Below are 18453 nucleotides of genomic sequence, written 5' to 3'. Positions count from 1 at the left end.
ACGTAGCTGCTTTCTACGGGAATGGTATGCACAATAACATATTTCGTTTATTTAGAATTTTATACTCTGAAAAATGTTAATCGTGAATCATTTTAAGGGGAGTTTGCGTTTACCAGTCTGGTTTCTCCAGAGTTCTTCACTGTCATAATTTGAAAATTTGATTTTGTCAAGATTACGGATGGGCTGTGGCTCCATCAGGTCGTCTCTGTGTACGCCAGTGCACGCATACAATCACACACACACGCATATATACGTATATTGATGAGGTATAATGAGTGAAGTTAGAGAAGAGGCTCGTTATATATATATATATATATACTCGTATATATATAAAATAATATTTGTGTGCGGTTAATTTTTGTAGCCCCCAAATGAAAAATGTTCCTGCTCCACTAAATATAGGTAACTATGAAATCTTATTGATCATTTTTAATAGAAAGCAAGAATTAAATAAAATCTAACAACAAAAACATTTCAACTATTTTGTGATCTCTTTACATACAACACATTTTCGGATCTGGCCCCTTCCTCCAAAAAATGTTGAGAACGGACCTACTGTAGCAACAATACTTGTTATAAAATTCTGCCAGGCCCTTGAATGTTCCCCTTATTTACCTGGCACGTCAGCATGAGATTCTGATCTGTTTCGGAAACTTTTGCATAGTCCAAGATACGCATCAAGAGAGGTCATTCTAGGTTCAACATCCATTAAACGACGCTGCTGACAATAGTCACTCCCTTCCGGAGAAGCATGAGAGAATACTAAGTGTAGATATTTCAACTGGTAAGCGATATCCACTAAACGTAGGGCCATGAAATTAGGCTGGTGGCAGAAGTTCCAGCTGTTGCCACGTCGGAGCACAACCCCGTGTGTTTAAGAGAATGACATATCTCGTTGTAGAATTGGTCTTGGTAATCCATGTAATACAAAATGACAGTATTTGCTTGAAAGGTCAGGGACGACACAAAAGTGCCCCTGAGAGAGGTCGGTCTGACGCTCGAACTAGGCAACGCAGCCCGGTGGACGTTGCCACACAGTGCGCGGGAACCAGCGACTTTGGTCCCGCACTGGCTTTGCTTTTCCCATATGTGGCACCAGCGCAATTATACCCAGCTGTCAATTTTCATGGTTCGCTCTTTTATTGCTTGGTGATCAATAATTACGATAAGGTCGTTGTTTATACATAATTCTCTTCTCTGCGTGACCTCATTCAGCCCTTCTCTCTTGCAGGCAATTAGCCCAGGATTAGTGGTTTCAGAAATGACGGAGCCGTTTCTGAACGCATCCGTCCCAGTGGCAGGATTTGATCCCAAAAAGTTGAGCGTCCTGCAACCGAAAGACATGGCGGACTCCGTGGTGTACGTGCTGTCAGCGCCCCCAACAGTCCAGGTGAGTAGAATACAAATTGTAATGGATGCTTAAGAAAAAGTAACTAAATCTTATATTAACCATAGCTTACCCGTGCCGTACGAGAAACTTACGTACCTGAGACCGAAGGGGGGGGGGGGGGGGGTTGGAGAAGAACTCATAGCCACACCTTTTTTTAATCACTAAATTTCAAGAATCCATTTTTGTTATTGAAATGCTTATTGCTGTCTTGTTTATAGAAGTATAGTTGTTTATTTACTATAATAATTAGAAAAATCACCATCAAAATAAAAAATAATAACCAATTATTGCATAAGTGTCAAACGCATAATTTAAAATTCGCTAAAACTCACAAAACATAATAATTGTTTATTAATGCTTCTTTGTTTATAGAGCGGCAGTTGTTTACTTATTATAATAATTAGAAAAATAACATAATTACCAACTGATCACATCACCTCCATAGAGACAGCGATCGTGAATGTGTGGCGCCCATACCTCCACCCCTTTGCGCTTTCATAACATATTGCAATATGCCTTATTTATTATGTATAAAGCGGAAAAACGTATGATTCTTCTTCAATAAATTATTTTATAGGGAGATTCTTTCGCTGCAAGACCCTAGAAAATTCCAACATCTCAGCTCTTTGAAAATGTACAACTATGAAACATGGGATAAAAAGAACCGTATACTTTGTAAAATGAAGCAAATAAAGTTAGTTGACCGTGAGTAACAGTACAGATAAGGGTATGTGTGATATAGACGTATTCTACGAAATCTCATCTTTACATTGATGTACAATACACATCACAGTTTTGTTTCATAACTGCTGTCACAATCATTAAAGCTACCACTTGCAATTAAAAATTCAATGGTTTTAAATAGGAGAAAAGCACTTGTAACATTTGTTTGTATTCAGATCGTGCTCTGCCGTCGGCTGTGACGTCACAAATAATATGGTCCAGCAGGCCATGAAAATGAGCTGCCATATTGTTGCCATTATCACTCTTCCTTTCGACTGTAATTCGCGCTCGCTACGGTATCATTGGCTTCTGTGGAGTTCAAGATGGAGTGTACAGTTGCTGGCACACAGGTTTATTTTCAAATTTTGCTTACTGTGTGAGGTCAATGCAGAGGAATGGGGTTATACAGTAACAGAGCGTGTGTTCGTTGCAAATATGAGGCGTCGAGTTCTACTCTGCTTGGACAGCGGTGGTGGACATTTTCAACGCCTTCCGTAACATAGGCATGTTTATCATGAATGCCTCTTAGACATTTGCAATTTCCAGGATCTTGTAGCAAAAGAACCACCCTGTGCATTTTTATGTGTCGAGATTCCAGTCTTGAACCTTTGAGTTTTCCTCATTCAAGAAGAACCACGGTAACATCCAAAGACCCACTGATAACTGTTTTTTTTTTCTTTTTGTTAACAAAACCGCCAGTGGCTTTCTTAACCGCACTGTCATGAAATTAAACGGGTGGCAGAAGTTCGCGCTGTTGCAACGTTGGAGCATAACCCCGGGTGTTCGAAGGTTTAAGAGAATGAAAGATCTTGTTGTAGAGTTGGTGTTTGTAATCCATGTGATACAAACTTACAGTGCTTGCTCGAAAGGTTAGGGATGTCATAAAAGTGCCCCGGAGAGAGGTCGGTCTGACGCTCGAACTAGGCAACGCAGCCCGGTTGACGTTGCCACACAGTGCGTGGGAACCAGCGACTTTTGTCCCGCTCTCGCTTTGCTTTTCCCATATGTGACAACAGCGCAATTCTGCCCAGAGGCCTATTTTCATGACCGTGCGTTAAGGGTTCAACCATAGTAGGGGTAGAAAATAAACTTGTTGCGAGAATAATTAACGTATTCCTCTTCTTTTCCAGGTCCATCAGCTCATGATTCGCCCGACTAAAGACGCTATGTAAGGAGAACTGACCGTATTAAATGGTGGAAACCTAAAATGTCGAATGCTTGTAACCAATGGAAATATGAATAAAGAGCTGGTGGCATGTTCTGAAAAAATATGAATGGTTCCTATGGTCCATGTTTATCGTAATTCTAGTGCCAATAGTAAGCAAGGAGTAATTGGACCATAACGTTACTCAAAAACTACCAGTTGAACCTTGAATATGTCGTAACAATGACAAAACACTACTAACTAAAGCTGCCATATTTCGTATTTGCCAATGCACAACACACTGATCGAGAACGTAAACACAATCTTTTATACACTAACACACAGATGTGATATATGTTATATGTATTGTAAAACACATTATATATTACATCAACATAATAGGGTAACTTCGGTGAATAACGCCAGGCGGGAAACAACGCCATTTCAAAGTTTCAACTCTGAAAGCATGGACGCATATAAAGTTAAGGAGTGACTCACCGTTTTGCGATAAACAATGGTGCCTGGTAGCATTGCTGATAAGAACGGTTGCCATTGTCGAGCCTTCATTTAAGAGAAACACTTTGAACAGTGTAGACGTTTGAGTTGCGTTTCGAGGAAAAAGGGTCCACATTTTCATCGCGTCGACAAAGATGAGTGTTTTTCTATTGTAGAATTAGATTTTAAATGTTAACAATGTTGTACGTACACAATACGTTTATTACGTACGAGAATGATGTGTGTACGGTTTTCATGGTCGGTGTCGTAAGTTTAGAACAGTTGGTTAAACTGCAATCTGTTGTTTCGGGAAATAACGCCATCATCGTGTCGGGGAAGAACGCCACTCAATTTAAACTCAAATTTAAGGAAATGTTGATTTCGAAAATAGGTTTATTCTTGCTCAGTTACCTTCGAGGCGTACAGATATTTATTCTCGGTTAATTTCCTCTTTCAGATGGCGAGAAAATGTAGAAATATACAGGCCAAATGGTCAGTAGATGACTTTAGGCAAGCTATGGCAGCCGTCAAACAAGGAATGAAGATAGCATGTGCTGCATGTTTGTTCCAAATTCCTCGCAGAACTTTGAGGGACTGGGTATCGCGAAAAGACAAAAAAGACATGCTTTTTCTAATAACTTACTACAGTAATTATTTTTCCTAGTACAGTTTAGTAAAGAAAATGTGAATGTTTTATTTGTAATTAAGATAATGTGAATGTTTTACTTGTAATTAAGAACATGGCGTTATTACCCGACAGGTCTGGAAATAACGCCATTTTGCATTAACAGAGAATTTCGTATTTTATTGCTTTCATTATAACAGTGCAATCAATATTTTATTATTACACAATAGAGGAAAGTTCATTCTCCTAAACACGTAAGTTTCATGTTCCTAACAATAAAAATGTATGAGTTATAGAACAAAATGACCAATTGGTGGCGTTATTCACCGAAGTTACCCTATATCGGGTGTTCCGTTCAAATCTCCATAATTTCAATTAATCGTAGAAAAGAAAGTATGAATGATAGAGCAATGACATTTCAGAGGTTTGAAGAAAAACTCATAAATTTTATTTTCCACACACTAATCCACACTACTACACCTCCACATGTGCCCCATTGGTAGCACGAAGAATACCCTAGTCTGTACTCAACTTCTTGCCATGTTCTCTCCAACATGTCCCCTGTTATTGTTGCAATCGCATCACGTATGCGGGTTCGTAACTCTGGGATGTTATTCACTGGAGTCGCAAACACACGATCCTTGACGTAACCCTCAGAGGAAGAAGTCCAGCGGAGCGAGAACAGGTGAAAGTGGCGGCCACCGTATCGGTCCATCGTGTCCAATCCAGCGATTAGGAAATGTCGAGTTGAGGGACCTCTGAACATCCAGACTCCAGTGTGGGGTAGCCCCATCTTGTTGGAAGAGGATGTCCGGTTGTAGAACAACTAGATGGGAGTACACCAACTGCTCCAATATGTCCAAGTACACAGGGCCTGTTACTGTATCTTCATTGAAAACAAACGGACCGATGATGCTGTCCTTCATTAGACCACACCAAATATTCAATTTTGGGCTATCACGTGCATGTTCTCTGTACACATGTGGGTTTTCAGATCCCCAGATCCGTACGTTATGCCGGTTGACAAACCCCGACAAGTGATACGTTGCTTCGTCTGAAAACAAGACATTGTCAAGGAAGTGAGGATTCTTGTCGATACGCTGCAGGATATCCATACCAAATTATTTGCGCCGCGGCTTCAATTGTTGCACAATCTGCACTTTATACAGATACAACCGAAGCCGCTTGTGCAAATCTCGATGCATTGTTGTTGGAGGCACATTGAATTGCCTAGATGCCTGACCGATGGATTTACTCGGGCTTCTCTGAAACCCTGCTCGAATATCTTCCACCTTGTCCTCTGACACACGACGGCGAGCTCCACCAGATTGTTTTAGGACACTGCCGGTTGTTAGAAACTTACTAAACCACATCCTAATTGATTTAGCACCAGGTGCAACTCCTCCGTACACCCGTCTGAAATTTCGTTGTGTTGCAGTCACAAATTTTGTTTCAGCATACCGTACCACTGCCTGCGCGCGTTGTTGAACAGTCGCCATTTTTATTTATGCGACCGTGGCGCTTCGTAGTAAGCAAACGGACAACTTCAAGTCATGAAAACAAAACTTGAAGATCTGGCCTTTCATTTGGTGTTACAGTTATTTCACAATTCATCGTACTTCGTTCACTGTAATCAATTGAAATTAGGGAGATTTGAAAGGAACACACTGTAAAATATAAAGCTTTTACATGACGCATGGCGTCCTGTAAAAGCAGGATGCCTGGCAAAACTTCAACAAGTGAATGGTACATGGAAGTAACGGTAACAAACGTAATTTTAAGTTGCACATTTCATATAAAAATAAATTTCTTCCACACTTGTTGTATGTATTTTTGCTAGACAATACTACATTAAGGATTAACATCATTAATCCAGATATGGCTGATTTTTTTTGTGTTTAATTTTTCTTGTTTTTTTGATTTAATGCATTATGAAAAATCAGATTAATGTAAAAATAGTGTTTATTTTGAAATATCTAGTCTCAACAATGCTCTAGAGGCTGTCCTTTTAAAACGACAGTAGGCATTAAGGGGTACATTATGTTAGTGTATCGAAGTAATGGACATTTTTCTTCAGCGGAAGAAAAGTTATTTAGCATGGAAGAAATACATAAAAACATATTCTAATTGTTTGTGTGGTAGCTTACGAAGCAATTTACATGTAATGCTGCATCACATTTATTTTGTTGATACCTTCTTATGGCAGAACCTGCATCTTGTCTGCTTTCCCTGAGATACAATGAGGTGGTCTTTTCCGTCGTGTCTTAAATCTTTATTTTCCAGGTTTGATGGTCTGCTTCTTTTTCTGAATCTTTGTCTTTGACAAATGCCATAGCAACTCGTCGAGCAAAAGTAAGGTGATCCAACTTTCCACCTCTGTATTTTTGGAGCTGCCAGGCATTTTGTACAAAGCAATGTTCTGGTCACAACTATCAACGCCTCCCATTCCCTGATTATAGAGATGAATCAAATGTAGCTGAGTTACTGCAATCTTTGTCCTCTCTGCCCGAGAGTAGCGAGTAACATTGTGCAATGGTTCATTATCTACTGCGTCGGATGCTATGCTGACAATGTTGTTATCATTCCATCTTGTAACAACAACAGCGTTAATATCTGTCACAAGTGTTTCAAAAAATCCTCTTTTCTCTTTCTTCGTGTTTTCTTTGCTTTTGAAAACAAATTTGGCTAGTCTGTTTTCTCTATTCGTACCAGTAGCTCTAACACCACGCAGACTCAGTTCGGTAAGAAGAGGAATTGTGCTAAAAAGATTATCAAAGAAGATATGATAAGGGTGAGACCCAATAGATTGTAAAACATCAGTGTACATGAGCACCACGGATGGGCCAAGACGAAGTACTTTGCATTCATCAGGTAGTTTCTTTTTTGCACCCTGATACGCGTATGGCTCCATCCAATCAACATATCCATTACAAGTAGCACCAACCCCCAGCTTGTAGCCGTACCTGATTGGTTTGCCTCGAATAAATTGCTTGCATCTGTGGCGACCATAATATGGCACCATTGCCTCATCAACACAGTGATATTCGAAGTGTGGTGCCATTTCCCGATATTTCTTATTCAATATGTTGAAATGAGGTCTCACTTTTGCAAAACGATCACTTGTGTCCAAATGCTCATTATCGCAACAATGCAGATTTGACATAATAAATTCAAATCTGTCTCTAGACACAACTGCCTCATTGCTTGTATCTTTACATTGTTCCCCAATAAAGACGTCTTCTAGGAACCTGGTTGTATCCACTCAACAAAAGAATTCCGAAGCATTTCATTTCATCTTCACATAGGCCGCGGTGGCTCAGTCGGTAACGCGTCTGACTACCATGCGCAAGGTCCCGGGTTCGATTCCCGGCCGGTTCAAATCCGGGAGCTTTTCTAACGTTGGAAGCGGCCCCGGCGCCCACCCAGCGTCGAATGATATGGGTACCTGGGGGGTAAAGGCGGTCAGGGGCGTAATGCTGATCACATCACCCCACACTCACGGTCGGATCAAGAAAGTGTGGGGCGTTACCCCCACACCCCCTATACGCCTTTATGGCGTGGTGCTAAGCACAGGGGATCACTTTACCTTTTTTTTTCTTCACTGACATCTCACGATTTGTTCTTTCTCGCTGCATATCTGTTAGTTTGTTCTACCAACAATTTATAGCATTATCATCAAAGAAATGCAAAAACATTTCGAGTCGTTATTCTTCATTTAATACTTCCTGAATTGTTGGCCAGTCACTAAATGACACTTTTAGTTTTCCTTTAGTCCACTTTAATTTTACAACTCATGTTGTAAACTACCACCATCAACATTATCATCATCTTCCTCCTCAAGCATGGAAAGCATTTCATTGTTGGATCCACTCAACAAAATAAGACCTCTGTAATAGAAAATTTACGTAACATAAATAAATGTATATAAATGAATATATAAAGGTAAAGGTAAAGTGTTCCCCTGTGCATAGCACCACGCCATGAAGGCGTAAAGGGGCGTGGGGGTAATGCCCCACACTTTCTTGATCCGGTCATGAGTGAGGGTGATGTGATCAGCATCACGCCCCTGACCGCCTTTACCCCCCAGGGTTTCCCCCAGGTACCCATGTTATTCGACGCTGGGTGGGCGCCGGGGCCGCTTCCATCGTTAGAAAAGTTCCCGGATTTGAATATATATATATATATATATATATATATATATATATATATATATATAATTCATTAAATAATAATAATTATAATAATATATTAATAATTAATATATTAAATATATATTAATATATAAATGTATATAAATGAATGAACATATCCATTACAAGTAGCACCAACCAAGAACCCTCAAGTGCCTACTGTCCTTCTAAAAGGACACCTAACTTTACGTAATTTTTGCATCTCTGTGTATTAAAATTTTTAACATTATTTGGTTTTAGGCAAACACATATGAACCTAGCAAACGTGTTATGCTCATAAAGTAACTGAAACATGTATAAAAGATAACAAAACTTACCTCTGCATTCTGCAGTGCGAAGAAAATGACATGGCTTCACAGACTCATAAACACAAATAATGAAAAAGAACACAACAATAGCCGGAACTTGTATGCATTGTGTTACGCTTTGTTCTAAGAACAATGCAGTGCTGCGAAATCGACGAAACTAGCTTCGTGCAGGGTCTAGGGCCCCTCCAGAGGGATTTAGATTCAAACAGGCAAAGTGTCCTTTTAGAAGGACGGTAGGCATATCTGGGAGTTCAGATTGAACGACTTACAAAAAAAAAAAAAAAAATCTATACGCTGACCAGGCGTAACTAAACGAAAACTTGCCGGCCAGGCTTTGACCTTGAAATTTCTTTTGCGCATCGGAGTTTAATAGAGTGTGAAAAACTATTTTATATTTTACTAATTTGAACACAGATTGCTGAAGCAAGGCCTGAGGAAGGCTATTGTTTGAAGAGCAGAATCGTCGTCACCAGAATTTCTTTTCGGGAGGGGCTGTAATTGAAAAGGTGGACAGCGCATGGATGCCTTCTATGGAGAGGCGGGATAAACAATGCAATATTTCATATCTTTGGAGCTTTCTACCATTGCAATTGTACTGGAATACAAAACTGGCAATCTGCGATCCTTTTAAGAGGGGTTTCAATTTACACCTTTCGTTTGTTTTTTTTGTTCTCTACTGATTTTCTCTTGAAAATTTTGAGGAAGGCTGTAGCCCCATCAGCTCCCCCTTCCCTGCGTACGCCAATGGTCGTCACACGAAGTGTCAGAACATTGAGTTGTATCTAGATGTAAGAAGTGTTTGAACACTCCCGTGGAAAGTGAATCAGCATAGCACACGTCGAAGCCCAAGGTCCAAGGCTCACAAGCTTGGTAAGGAAATGTTCCGTCAAATGAGGGAAGTTGAATGTGAAAAAGTTGAAAATGACCAAAACTAAAAGCGACAGAACTCACACAATTTTTTGCAGATTTATCATAGAACATCTACTATACTTAATTTACTTACTCATTGTTTATATAATGGGTTGTAAGGGGCGACCTTTGTCAACCTCACTTCCACGTAGTACACCCTGGACTGCTTTTTGCAGACTAACGAGGCTTTGGCGACTGGCTCTATGGCCAGTATAATTCTGTTTTTTGTCCTTGTGTGTGCTGACTGCCACTTTACAGCCTCGGCTTTTAACGAAAGTCAGAATATTTTAAGGTTTTTAGTAACACGACATTCCGATTATGCTATTTTAGTTATGGTAAGGGACTGGACATCGTATAATGTGACGAGCGCAAAATAGCCTAAATGCTGACGCACCCAAAATTTTAAATTCAAATTCAAATTCAAAATTGTTTATATAATGCCAGTCTTTGGAGATAGCCTACAAGATGTCAAAATTCTGCATGAAGTTATTGAGAAATGTCCGCAAAAATATATGTAGAGTCCTAAGAATTGTTGATGGCTCGTCCTTGGCACATCCAGTTCATCATTCTGTTGCACCATTTCCATTAAGTGATAGACAAATCACTGCCCACAGCTCCAATCACGTAGAGACCCTGATGGACGTCATGGATTGAGGGATGTTCAGGAAAGAGCACCAGAGTCAAAAACTGTAATTTTTACAACCGAAGTTCATTTAATGTTTAATCTTTTAATAGCAAACATTACGAACATGATATACTTGTTGGACCATCACTAGGGAAAGGATTTTAAGGTGCAGCATCTTTCCAAAAATATAGTTGTTTTTATTCTGATCGTTTGAGATATGTATTTTAGGACATGAAATGAAATAAAATGAACACACGTTGTTGCACCTTTTTGTGATCTTCTCTTTACCTCCTCTTTGATGTCTCATCACCTTTTTCCTTCCTTGTCTTTCACGTTTTCTTGAAAAATTTAACCGATAAATAAATGATTTTCACTCTTTTTGAGAAGCTACATAAAATCCTGTAGAGCAGAACGAGAGCTATAAAGTGGCATAATATAACCATTTTGCCCCAATAAATGTACAGATTGCTACATAACGTAGCAAAACACAAACTTCAACGAAACCTATTTTTGTACCTTCTTTCGTGAAATAAGTAAGTAAAATGACTTGATATGTTGTTATAGTTTGTTCTTATCTCAATTTTAAGGAATTTTAACAGTTGATGGTTTTTGTCACTTGTACCTCTTCAGCGTCTCTTTTTGTGCACCTCCAGACTTTCGCCCTAAGGCTACAGTCTAGGATAGCCTAGTGGCAAATCCCCCAGTGAAACAGTACATAAAGACAAATAAATGTCTATCATGGTGTTTATGGAAGGAAGCAAGGCGAATCCAGTTTCTATCTAAATAGTGGACTCGATTCTGAATTTGTATACCATGTCAAAGTATTTTCAATTCAATTCGAATTTTATGACTTGTACAGTAGTAGTAGTAGTAGTAGTGGGGATAATAATAATAATACTAGTAAAACTAAACTCTGTGGCGCAACAGCCCTCGAAGGGCCAGGACCTGCCAGAGAACCTTTTCATTGGGTGACGCGTGGTCAACGCATCGGATCCCACCGCCACTGTTTTCTGGCTTTCGTGACCGGAGCCCGCTACATTTTATTTTCAAGTAGTTTCCCAATTGTCCTCACGATGCTGGGTCAACGCCGAAATTTTGGAGGTACCCACCAGGAATCGAACCCGGCACCGCGGGCACCAAAGGCGAGAGAGATAGCCATTTGTCTTCACTGGATCCAAAAATAATAATAATAGCAATAACAATAGTAATAACAATAATAATAACAACAGTAATAGTAATAATAATAAAACAATTTCTATGTCTGAAGGGCAAGATGTGAAATCTTCCCCTCCTTCCCCTGAGACTTCTCATTATACTATACTGGTCTCCCTAGAGTGAAGAAGTAAATTTTGAATGAATAGTTTGATTGGTGTCGAAATGAACTTGAAACAATTAGAGAATCGTATAGATAATTTCCTGACTTCAAGCCACACAAATCATGGTTTCATCATATCAGTCGTACAAGTAATGTAACTGTATTAATTTGATTGATTGAGTTTGTGTCTTAAGTCCAAATTACGCACAGTAAAGCTAGTGCAGGAGGCCTTAGAAAGAGCGTTTCGCGGGCTAACTGCAGACGTCGCTCGCACACTATTGCCGATACTCTCGTGTCGTCTGCTCCTAAGTCGAACAAACAGGCCGAGGTAGCAAGAGGCAGAGGTCACTCACCCTTCCGGAAGGGTGCAGCGAGCTAGCTGTGGCAACCGGGCTCGTTCATTCGCGGACCTGATTGGTTCTCGCAGACATACCCCCATATTGTCGTCTGCTGTAAGCCTCCGAAGCGATCTTTCTAAGCCTCATGGATTATAATCGGCACTGGACATACAGTTAAAAATGATCCGAACCACTATGTGCCTTCACCGGCTATGGAATCCGTAATTGTATTAATTAACAACGTTCAATCTTTCCCCAGAACTCAGGCCCAACAGGCAAAGCTTAGCAAAAATGTTGTTATTAGATTTGCATAAGTAACAGGCTTTAAGATATTACATCACAGTTTACATGAGGCATGTATTTTCTTCCAGAGCTGTACAAGTAGATAACAGCGCATCACGATTACATGCAGTAAGTGCGGAGACTGAGATCCTAGTCTATTGATGTTGATTTGCTTTGGTTACGTCTGTTTGTTGATAATGGAACAATTATCTTTGCACGAAAAACTTGGCTGGTAGCAGAAAAACGAAGGCTGAATTATAAGGAAAAGCAAGGAAAAGGAAGTGAGAGGATTGCGGATTCTGTTAAGGTGTTCTTATATAATCAAACCTTGAATATTTGTCTCACTGTGAGCTATCTCCTTCAAGTCTATTTGCACTGATAAGGCCATTCATCACACGTTTGCAGTTTCAATTACGTTGCATAAGCGCGTTTGTCCCTGAGCAGACATTTGTGTGGAAGATTTCAGAAGCCATGGATCGTTGGACAGGTCGTGTTGCCCTTGTGACGGGGGCCAGCGCGGGAATCGGGGCTGAGGTGGCCAAGGAGCTGGTTCGGAAGGGGATGAAGGTGGTTGGATGTGGACGAAGGGTTGAAAGGATCCAGGTGAGCTGAAGCAAACTGAACTGCACCAATATAGTCTTAAAATTAATAAAGTTTTAAACGGTTGTGTTCGGTAAGATATGTTATAGCGAGAGTCATTGTAAATGTGTGCACCCTACATGCTGACAATGGTAGTGGGGAGAGAGGAAGCGACCAATCCAGCTCGATAAGAAATACAGCAAATTGTAAAACGAGGTGCGAGCAGCACATCTTTCCGCGACGTCGTAACTCTCGGCGCCATCAATGTTGTCTGGTTTTAGTCTGCGGCGTATTCCCCTCTCCCCACTTCCCTTGCTAGCATGTAGACCGCCCGCCGTAAGACTAGACAATAGGCACATTATGTATATCTTATTTGTTGTGGGCCTATCTGTCACACTCCTCCCTCCAGTGTAGTTTCTGCTGAATATGAGGACAATACTCGATGAGCACAGATCACTGACAATATCAGAGATCAGTGTACCCAATTACATAATGTTAGAAAGTACTAAATAGAGCAATGCCTTAAAATAGATATATGTATACAATGTTCTCTTTTCATTAAAGTAAACATTAATAGATCATTAATACAAATGATAAGATGAGATGCATAAAATTTGCCACAACTGAAAGAGCTGTGTGAAACAGAATTTCAAGGTTGAAAATTTGAGATGTCATGTTGTATTGAAGTGCATTCATGATGTGTAAAGAAACAAGAGTGTGTGGAAGAATAAGGACTTACAACCTTTCCACGTCATGTTAAATCGTATGAGATTTAAAGAGATCAACTATCTGCTTACATGTAGGGTTCTGGCGGCAATAAAGGAAAGGGTTTTTTAAAAACGTGCATATTTATTTGAACATTTCGAACATTTTAGTGCATATTTGTGTTCTAAGTGCATATCTATCTGGGTCATTGATGTACTTTAGAAAGTGATCGCAGAGTTGAGAGAAAAATTTCATGGAATCTTTAAAATTATTTTAATTTGCCTTCCTTTTTGGTCAGGTGATGGTGAAGAAACAAAATGCAATAAACGATTCAAAGTAGCTTCTTTTCTTTCAGGACAGGGTGTTTATTTTTCAAGCAGCACGTGACACATGTTGCTGGGGACAACACAAACCACATGATCGTTTCATACCGTCCGCACAACCAGAATTCCATCTTCAAGCTATACGTATCCATGTGAAATTTTCCTAACAACAGCAATTTAAGGCTGAATCACACGGAACTGAATTTCCAGTAGGAATACCCTAGTTGGCGCTGGACTGGCTACCCATCTGATAGATTTCGCCTCACACGATACTCGTCACTGTACTTGTCTATAGACTTTTGTTCCCATAAGACATTGCGCAGAGCAGACAATCTGTAAAGATGGACGAGCGATTTTAAAAAGGTTGCAGTAGAATTACTGCTGTTATTAAAAATTAAAATAGAAAAGTGGGCTAGTAATTGTCTCGAAATAAAATCAATGCGTACCGTAAAAGCATTTTAATGAACTCGGGTATGCATATTCATACATGAGATTCGTAGGATTCATTTATAAAGATACTATATTTTTTAACCTAAATATGTCAAACATTTAATACATTTGTAATAATAAGAATATTCAGCATTGGCTAATCATATTAGTCACGTACAAATCTCATCGCTTTGCGTCTGTATATTAATGAACTAAACACGAATACACATCATATATGTTTGTCCTTGATCAATGATTGATTTGGGGTTTTAACAGAGGCGTAAATAACACCCCCGCAACCCCCGCGGTGCTGGGGGCGCAGAAAGAATGACAAATAAGAAAGATGGATAGTTGACAAAGGTTTTCCTTTTCAACCAAACATATTATTTTTATGCCACTGCAACTGCAAACATAAAATGTTAATCACTAGAAAAGTAAAAAGCGAATTACCAGATTAGAAGAAAATCTTCCTTAGCTGAATAAATCGTCATTGATTACGTCGTCAAAGGGTACACGACAGGCAAGAAATGTGCTTGTATTCCAAAGTAAAATCTTCTAACATGAAAATGTTGTTTACAAAACTTTACAAAATCCCAGCATATTCCTTGACGAGGCATACAGCCTTCTAAAAATGTCTGTAAGTGGTATTAATGACCTCTGGAATAATTTCGGGTGCTAGTAAATCCAGCTAAAGAAATTAGCATAAAGTGGAAATAGAAACGTGAATTTCTACCAAACCGAAAAGAAAAGTAAAAAACTTCGATTAACTGACAGAAGATGGCTTTCTCGACCCATTCGATTGTTTTATAAAGTAAATATTTTCTACCGTGCTTCAGGTATTCTATTAAATCAGGTAAACAATAGATTTTTTAAGCCCCACCGCTCATGGGGCGTGATTTAATATTTTAGAAAAGAAAGCTTTTTTTTAAACGAGTAGGGGCGCACAACTGAAAGTTGCGGGGGAGGGGGCGCAGATTATATTAGTTACGCTACTGGGTTTTAAGTCCACTTTATGCACAGTAAGGTTAATCGGGACTGGACCTACAGCCTCCACCGGCTATCGAACTCTCCTTGATCGAGAAGCGAACAAGAACAAACAAGAGACAAAAGAACTTTCCTTTAGCAAACCCACAGATTATCTTTACATGGCCAAACTTCGCTCTGATTGGCTGCTCCACAGAATCCAGCTAGAAAGCTAGTTGCGTTTAGAACATGGCCGAACCACACGGAACTGGATATCCAGTAGGAATGTTCTAGTTGGCACTAAACTGGCTACCTAACCGGAAGTGATGGCTGCCTGGCTGGCTGCTTGACTGGTTCTGAAGAATAGCCCATGTTCTAATTGCTACTAGCTTTCCTCGACTGGCTTCTGTGAAACACCGAATCACAGCAAAGTTTGGCCATGTGAAAATTATCTGTGAGTGTGCAAAGGAGAGTCTTTTGTCTGTGTTTTCCGAGTTCTGGCTGTTTTTGTTAGTTTCACTATAAAAATAAAGTAAGCAAAAACATAACGTGGAGAGGAGCATTCGTGTTCACTTCATTAATATTTAGGTAATTATGCAAAGCGATGAGACACGTGACAAATATGATTAGCCGAAAATAAAAATCCTTATTATTACAAGTGTTTCCTTTTTTCATGAACCCTGCGAATCTTCTGTATGAATATGCATACCCGAGTTCATTAAAAAACTTTTACGGTACGCATTGATTACCATTTCATTTTTAACCAATCTCTAGTCCATACTTTTCTTCTTTCATTTTTAACAAAATCACAAAGCAATAATTCTCCTACAACATTCTTCAAATTGCTCGTCCATACTTACAGATTGTTTGCTCTGCGCAATGTCTATGAACAAAAGTCTATACAAGTATCGTGTGAGGCGGAAACTAGCAAATGGGTAGTCAGTCTGGATACCCGATGGAGGCACATAGTGGTTCGGATTCTATTTTAAACTGTAGCTCCAGTTCCAATTAGCCTTATCGTGCACAAAGTGTACTTAAAACACAAACTCAAACCAAACCAATAGGTAGCCAGTCCAGAGACAACTAGGGCATTCCTACTGGAAATCCAGTTCCTTGTGATTCTGGTAATTCGTCAAAACCTGTAAAGCAGCCAGCCCGGCGGCTATGATTTCCACCCAGATACCCAGTTCAACGCCAACTAGGGCATTCTTACTGGAAATCCAGTTGCGTGTAATTAGGCCTTTACTCTTGTCTCTATAACAACAGAACTAAAATGTAACTTGATTACTCGAGGAAAGATAATGTTATCTGGTGAACTAATTACAACAGAAATTAAACCAACTGTCCCTCTAGTAACAAAAATGTGAGGAATCCGATTTTCAAGATTCTATCACTCTCTGACTTGTAGGTTCGTCGCCATCTTGAAACAATGTCGCCAAAAATTCACCTTAAAAAGTAAAAATAATAATATCTCGAAAACGGTTCATTGTGCACAAAAAGTGAAGATAATCAAAATGAAAGATCGGAAAATTTGATAAATTATGTTTTTTGTTTCATAGAGTTATCTTAAATCTTAATTCAATTACAAACCTTCAAACATTTTCTTTAATTTTTAGAATTAGCGTAATAGTTGGTTTCCGACACAATTAACAGCAAATATTTAAGATACTATGCACTTTATGTCCTAACGTCACTGGACCAAATTCATAGCTCGTGACTTCCTCTAGAGAATGGTTTTTGTTTCGTATATTTTGAGTCATCGGTTGAGGAGATGTGTAGTTTCATGGAGACTCATGTGTTTCTCTATATTTTACGTGTTCTATTTCTTATGGTATTAGTTAGAACGTAATATATTTTTTTCTGCAGCTTTTCGTTCACTTGTGTTTGTTACATGGTGATTTTGTTGTTTTAAAATGTATGCACCCAGTAGCGGTGATTAGGTGTCTAAACTGAGGGGGGGGGTGGAGGGGCAAGTACGGTTTACTTTCTACTTAACTGCAATTAGAAAGAATCGTATTGAAAATGGAATTAGGGCAGATGATTTTGGGTCAAATACACAGGTAGACAAGGCTTAACATTAAGAGACCATAGTGTGGGGGCAAAAAGTGTGTGTGGGAAGGGGGGGAGAACCAAATATAGATAAAGAATTTTCAGCACCTCAGAGCTTGAACTTATATTATCGACTGATCTAGTGTCGTCCATATATGTTTGTGATTGTCCATTCATCCATCATTATCTTTGTCATTAGCTAAAAGTGGCAGAGAAACGGCATAAAATAAACTAAAACAAATCAAATCAAACAGTAAAAGGCATAGCCAGAGCAACTAGGGGTTATTTCATAGTTTATGCATCACTCTTCACGCTACTCGAAGAAGCAAACAAAATTTCTGAGAAGATCCTTGGCCTGCTCAATTCAGAAGTAGACGCTAATGTAAGTTCAAGCTCTGAGGTGCTGAAAAATCTTTATCTAAATTTGGTTCAACTCTGAAAGATAACAGGACACTGCTGCTCTGTGGCTGCAATACATTAGGATGCTCGATATTCTTCGGAATTTAATTCAAGCCGAGCGTATTTGAAAGTGGAGTTTATATATTCAATCAGTTACGCATGAGTTCTCCTCTTGCTGCATCAGGGGCAAAATCTGTGCTACAATTGAACGTCTGTACGTAGGCTACAGGAAATGATGAAATACGAAAAATTCTGCAATGGAGTCTTAAGTTAGGCAAAATGACCGGTTTAGAACCGTAATTTACCGTATCATGTTACTTCAATACATTGACACTGGCGGCGCTTAGGGGAGCAGTTCTCCCCCTCCCACACACACTTTTTCCCCCCACACTATGGTCTCTTAATCTACAGTGGATTTGACCCAAAATCATCTGCCCTAATTCCATTTTCAATACGATTCTTTCTAATTGCAGTTAAGTAGAAAGTAAACCGTACTTGCCCCTCCAACCCCCCCCCCTTCCAGTTTAGACACCTAATCACCGCTACTGGGTGCATACATTTTAAAACAACAAAATCACCATGTAACAAACACAAGTGAACGAAACGCTGCAGAAAAAAATATATTACGTTCTAACTAATACCATAAGAAATAGAACACGTAA

General features: G+C 39.4%; 2 protein-coding genes across 2 annotated transcripts in view; both read left to right on the top strand.

Annotated features, from left to right (window-relative positions):
* Window positions 1-3398, top strand: part of LOC146002538 (dehydrogenase/reductase SDR family member 11-like) — a 32922-nt gene extending 29524 nt beyond the window's left edge. Inside the window, exons 5-6 of the mRNA XM_083140454.1 lie at window positions 1232-1390; window positions 3244-3398. Of these exons, the coding sequence (XP_082996580.1) occupies window positions 1232-1390; window positions 3244-3285 (201 nt within the window). The 3' untranslated portion in view covers window positions 3286-3398. The remainder of the gene's footprint in view (window positions 1-1231; window positions 1391-3243) is intronic.
* A 9368-nt stretch (window positions 3399-12766) lies between these two features.
* The window catches only part of LOC146002539 (dehydrogenase/reductase SDR family member 11-like), a 43070-nt gene continuing 37383 nt past the window's right edge, over window positions 12767-18453 (top strand). The window contains exon 1 of the mRNA XM_083140455.1: window positions 12767-12947. Coding sequence (XP_082996581.1) covers window positions 12816-12947 — 132 coding nt within the window. The 5' untranslated portion in view covers window positions 12767-12815. The remainder of the gene's footprint in view (window positions 12948-18453) is intronic.

The sequence above is a fragment of the Lepisma saccharinum genome, chromosome 18 (genome assembly GCF_977018435.1).
Source record: "Lepisma saccharinum chromosome 18, izLepSacc3.1, whole genome shotgun sequence".
Lineage (NCBI taxonomy): Eukaryota > Metazoa > Arthropoda > Insecta > Zygentoma > Lepismatidae > Lepisma > Lepisma saccharinum.
Note: the sequence above shows the minus strand (reverse complement) of the source record. Positions and strands in the feature narration are given on the sequence as shown.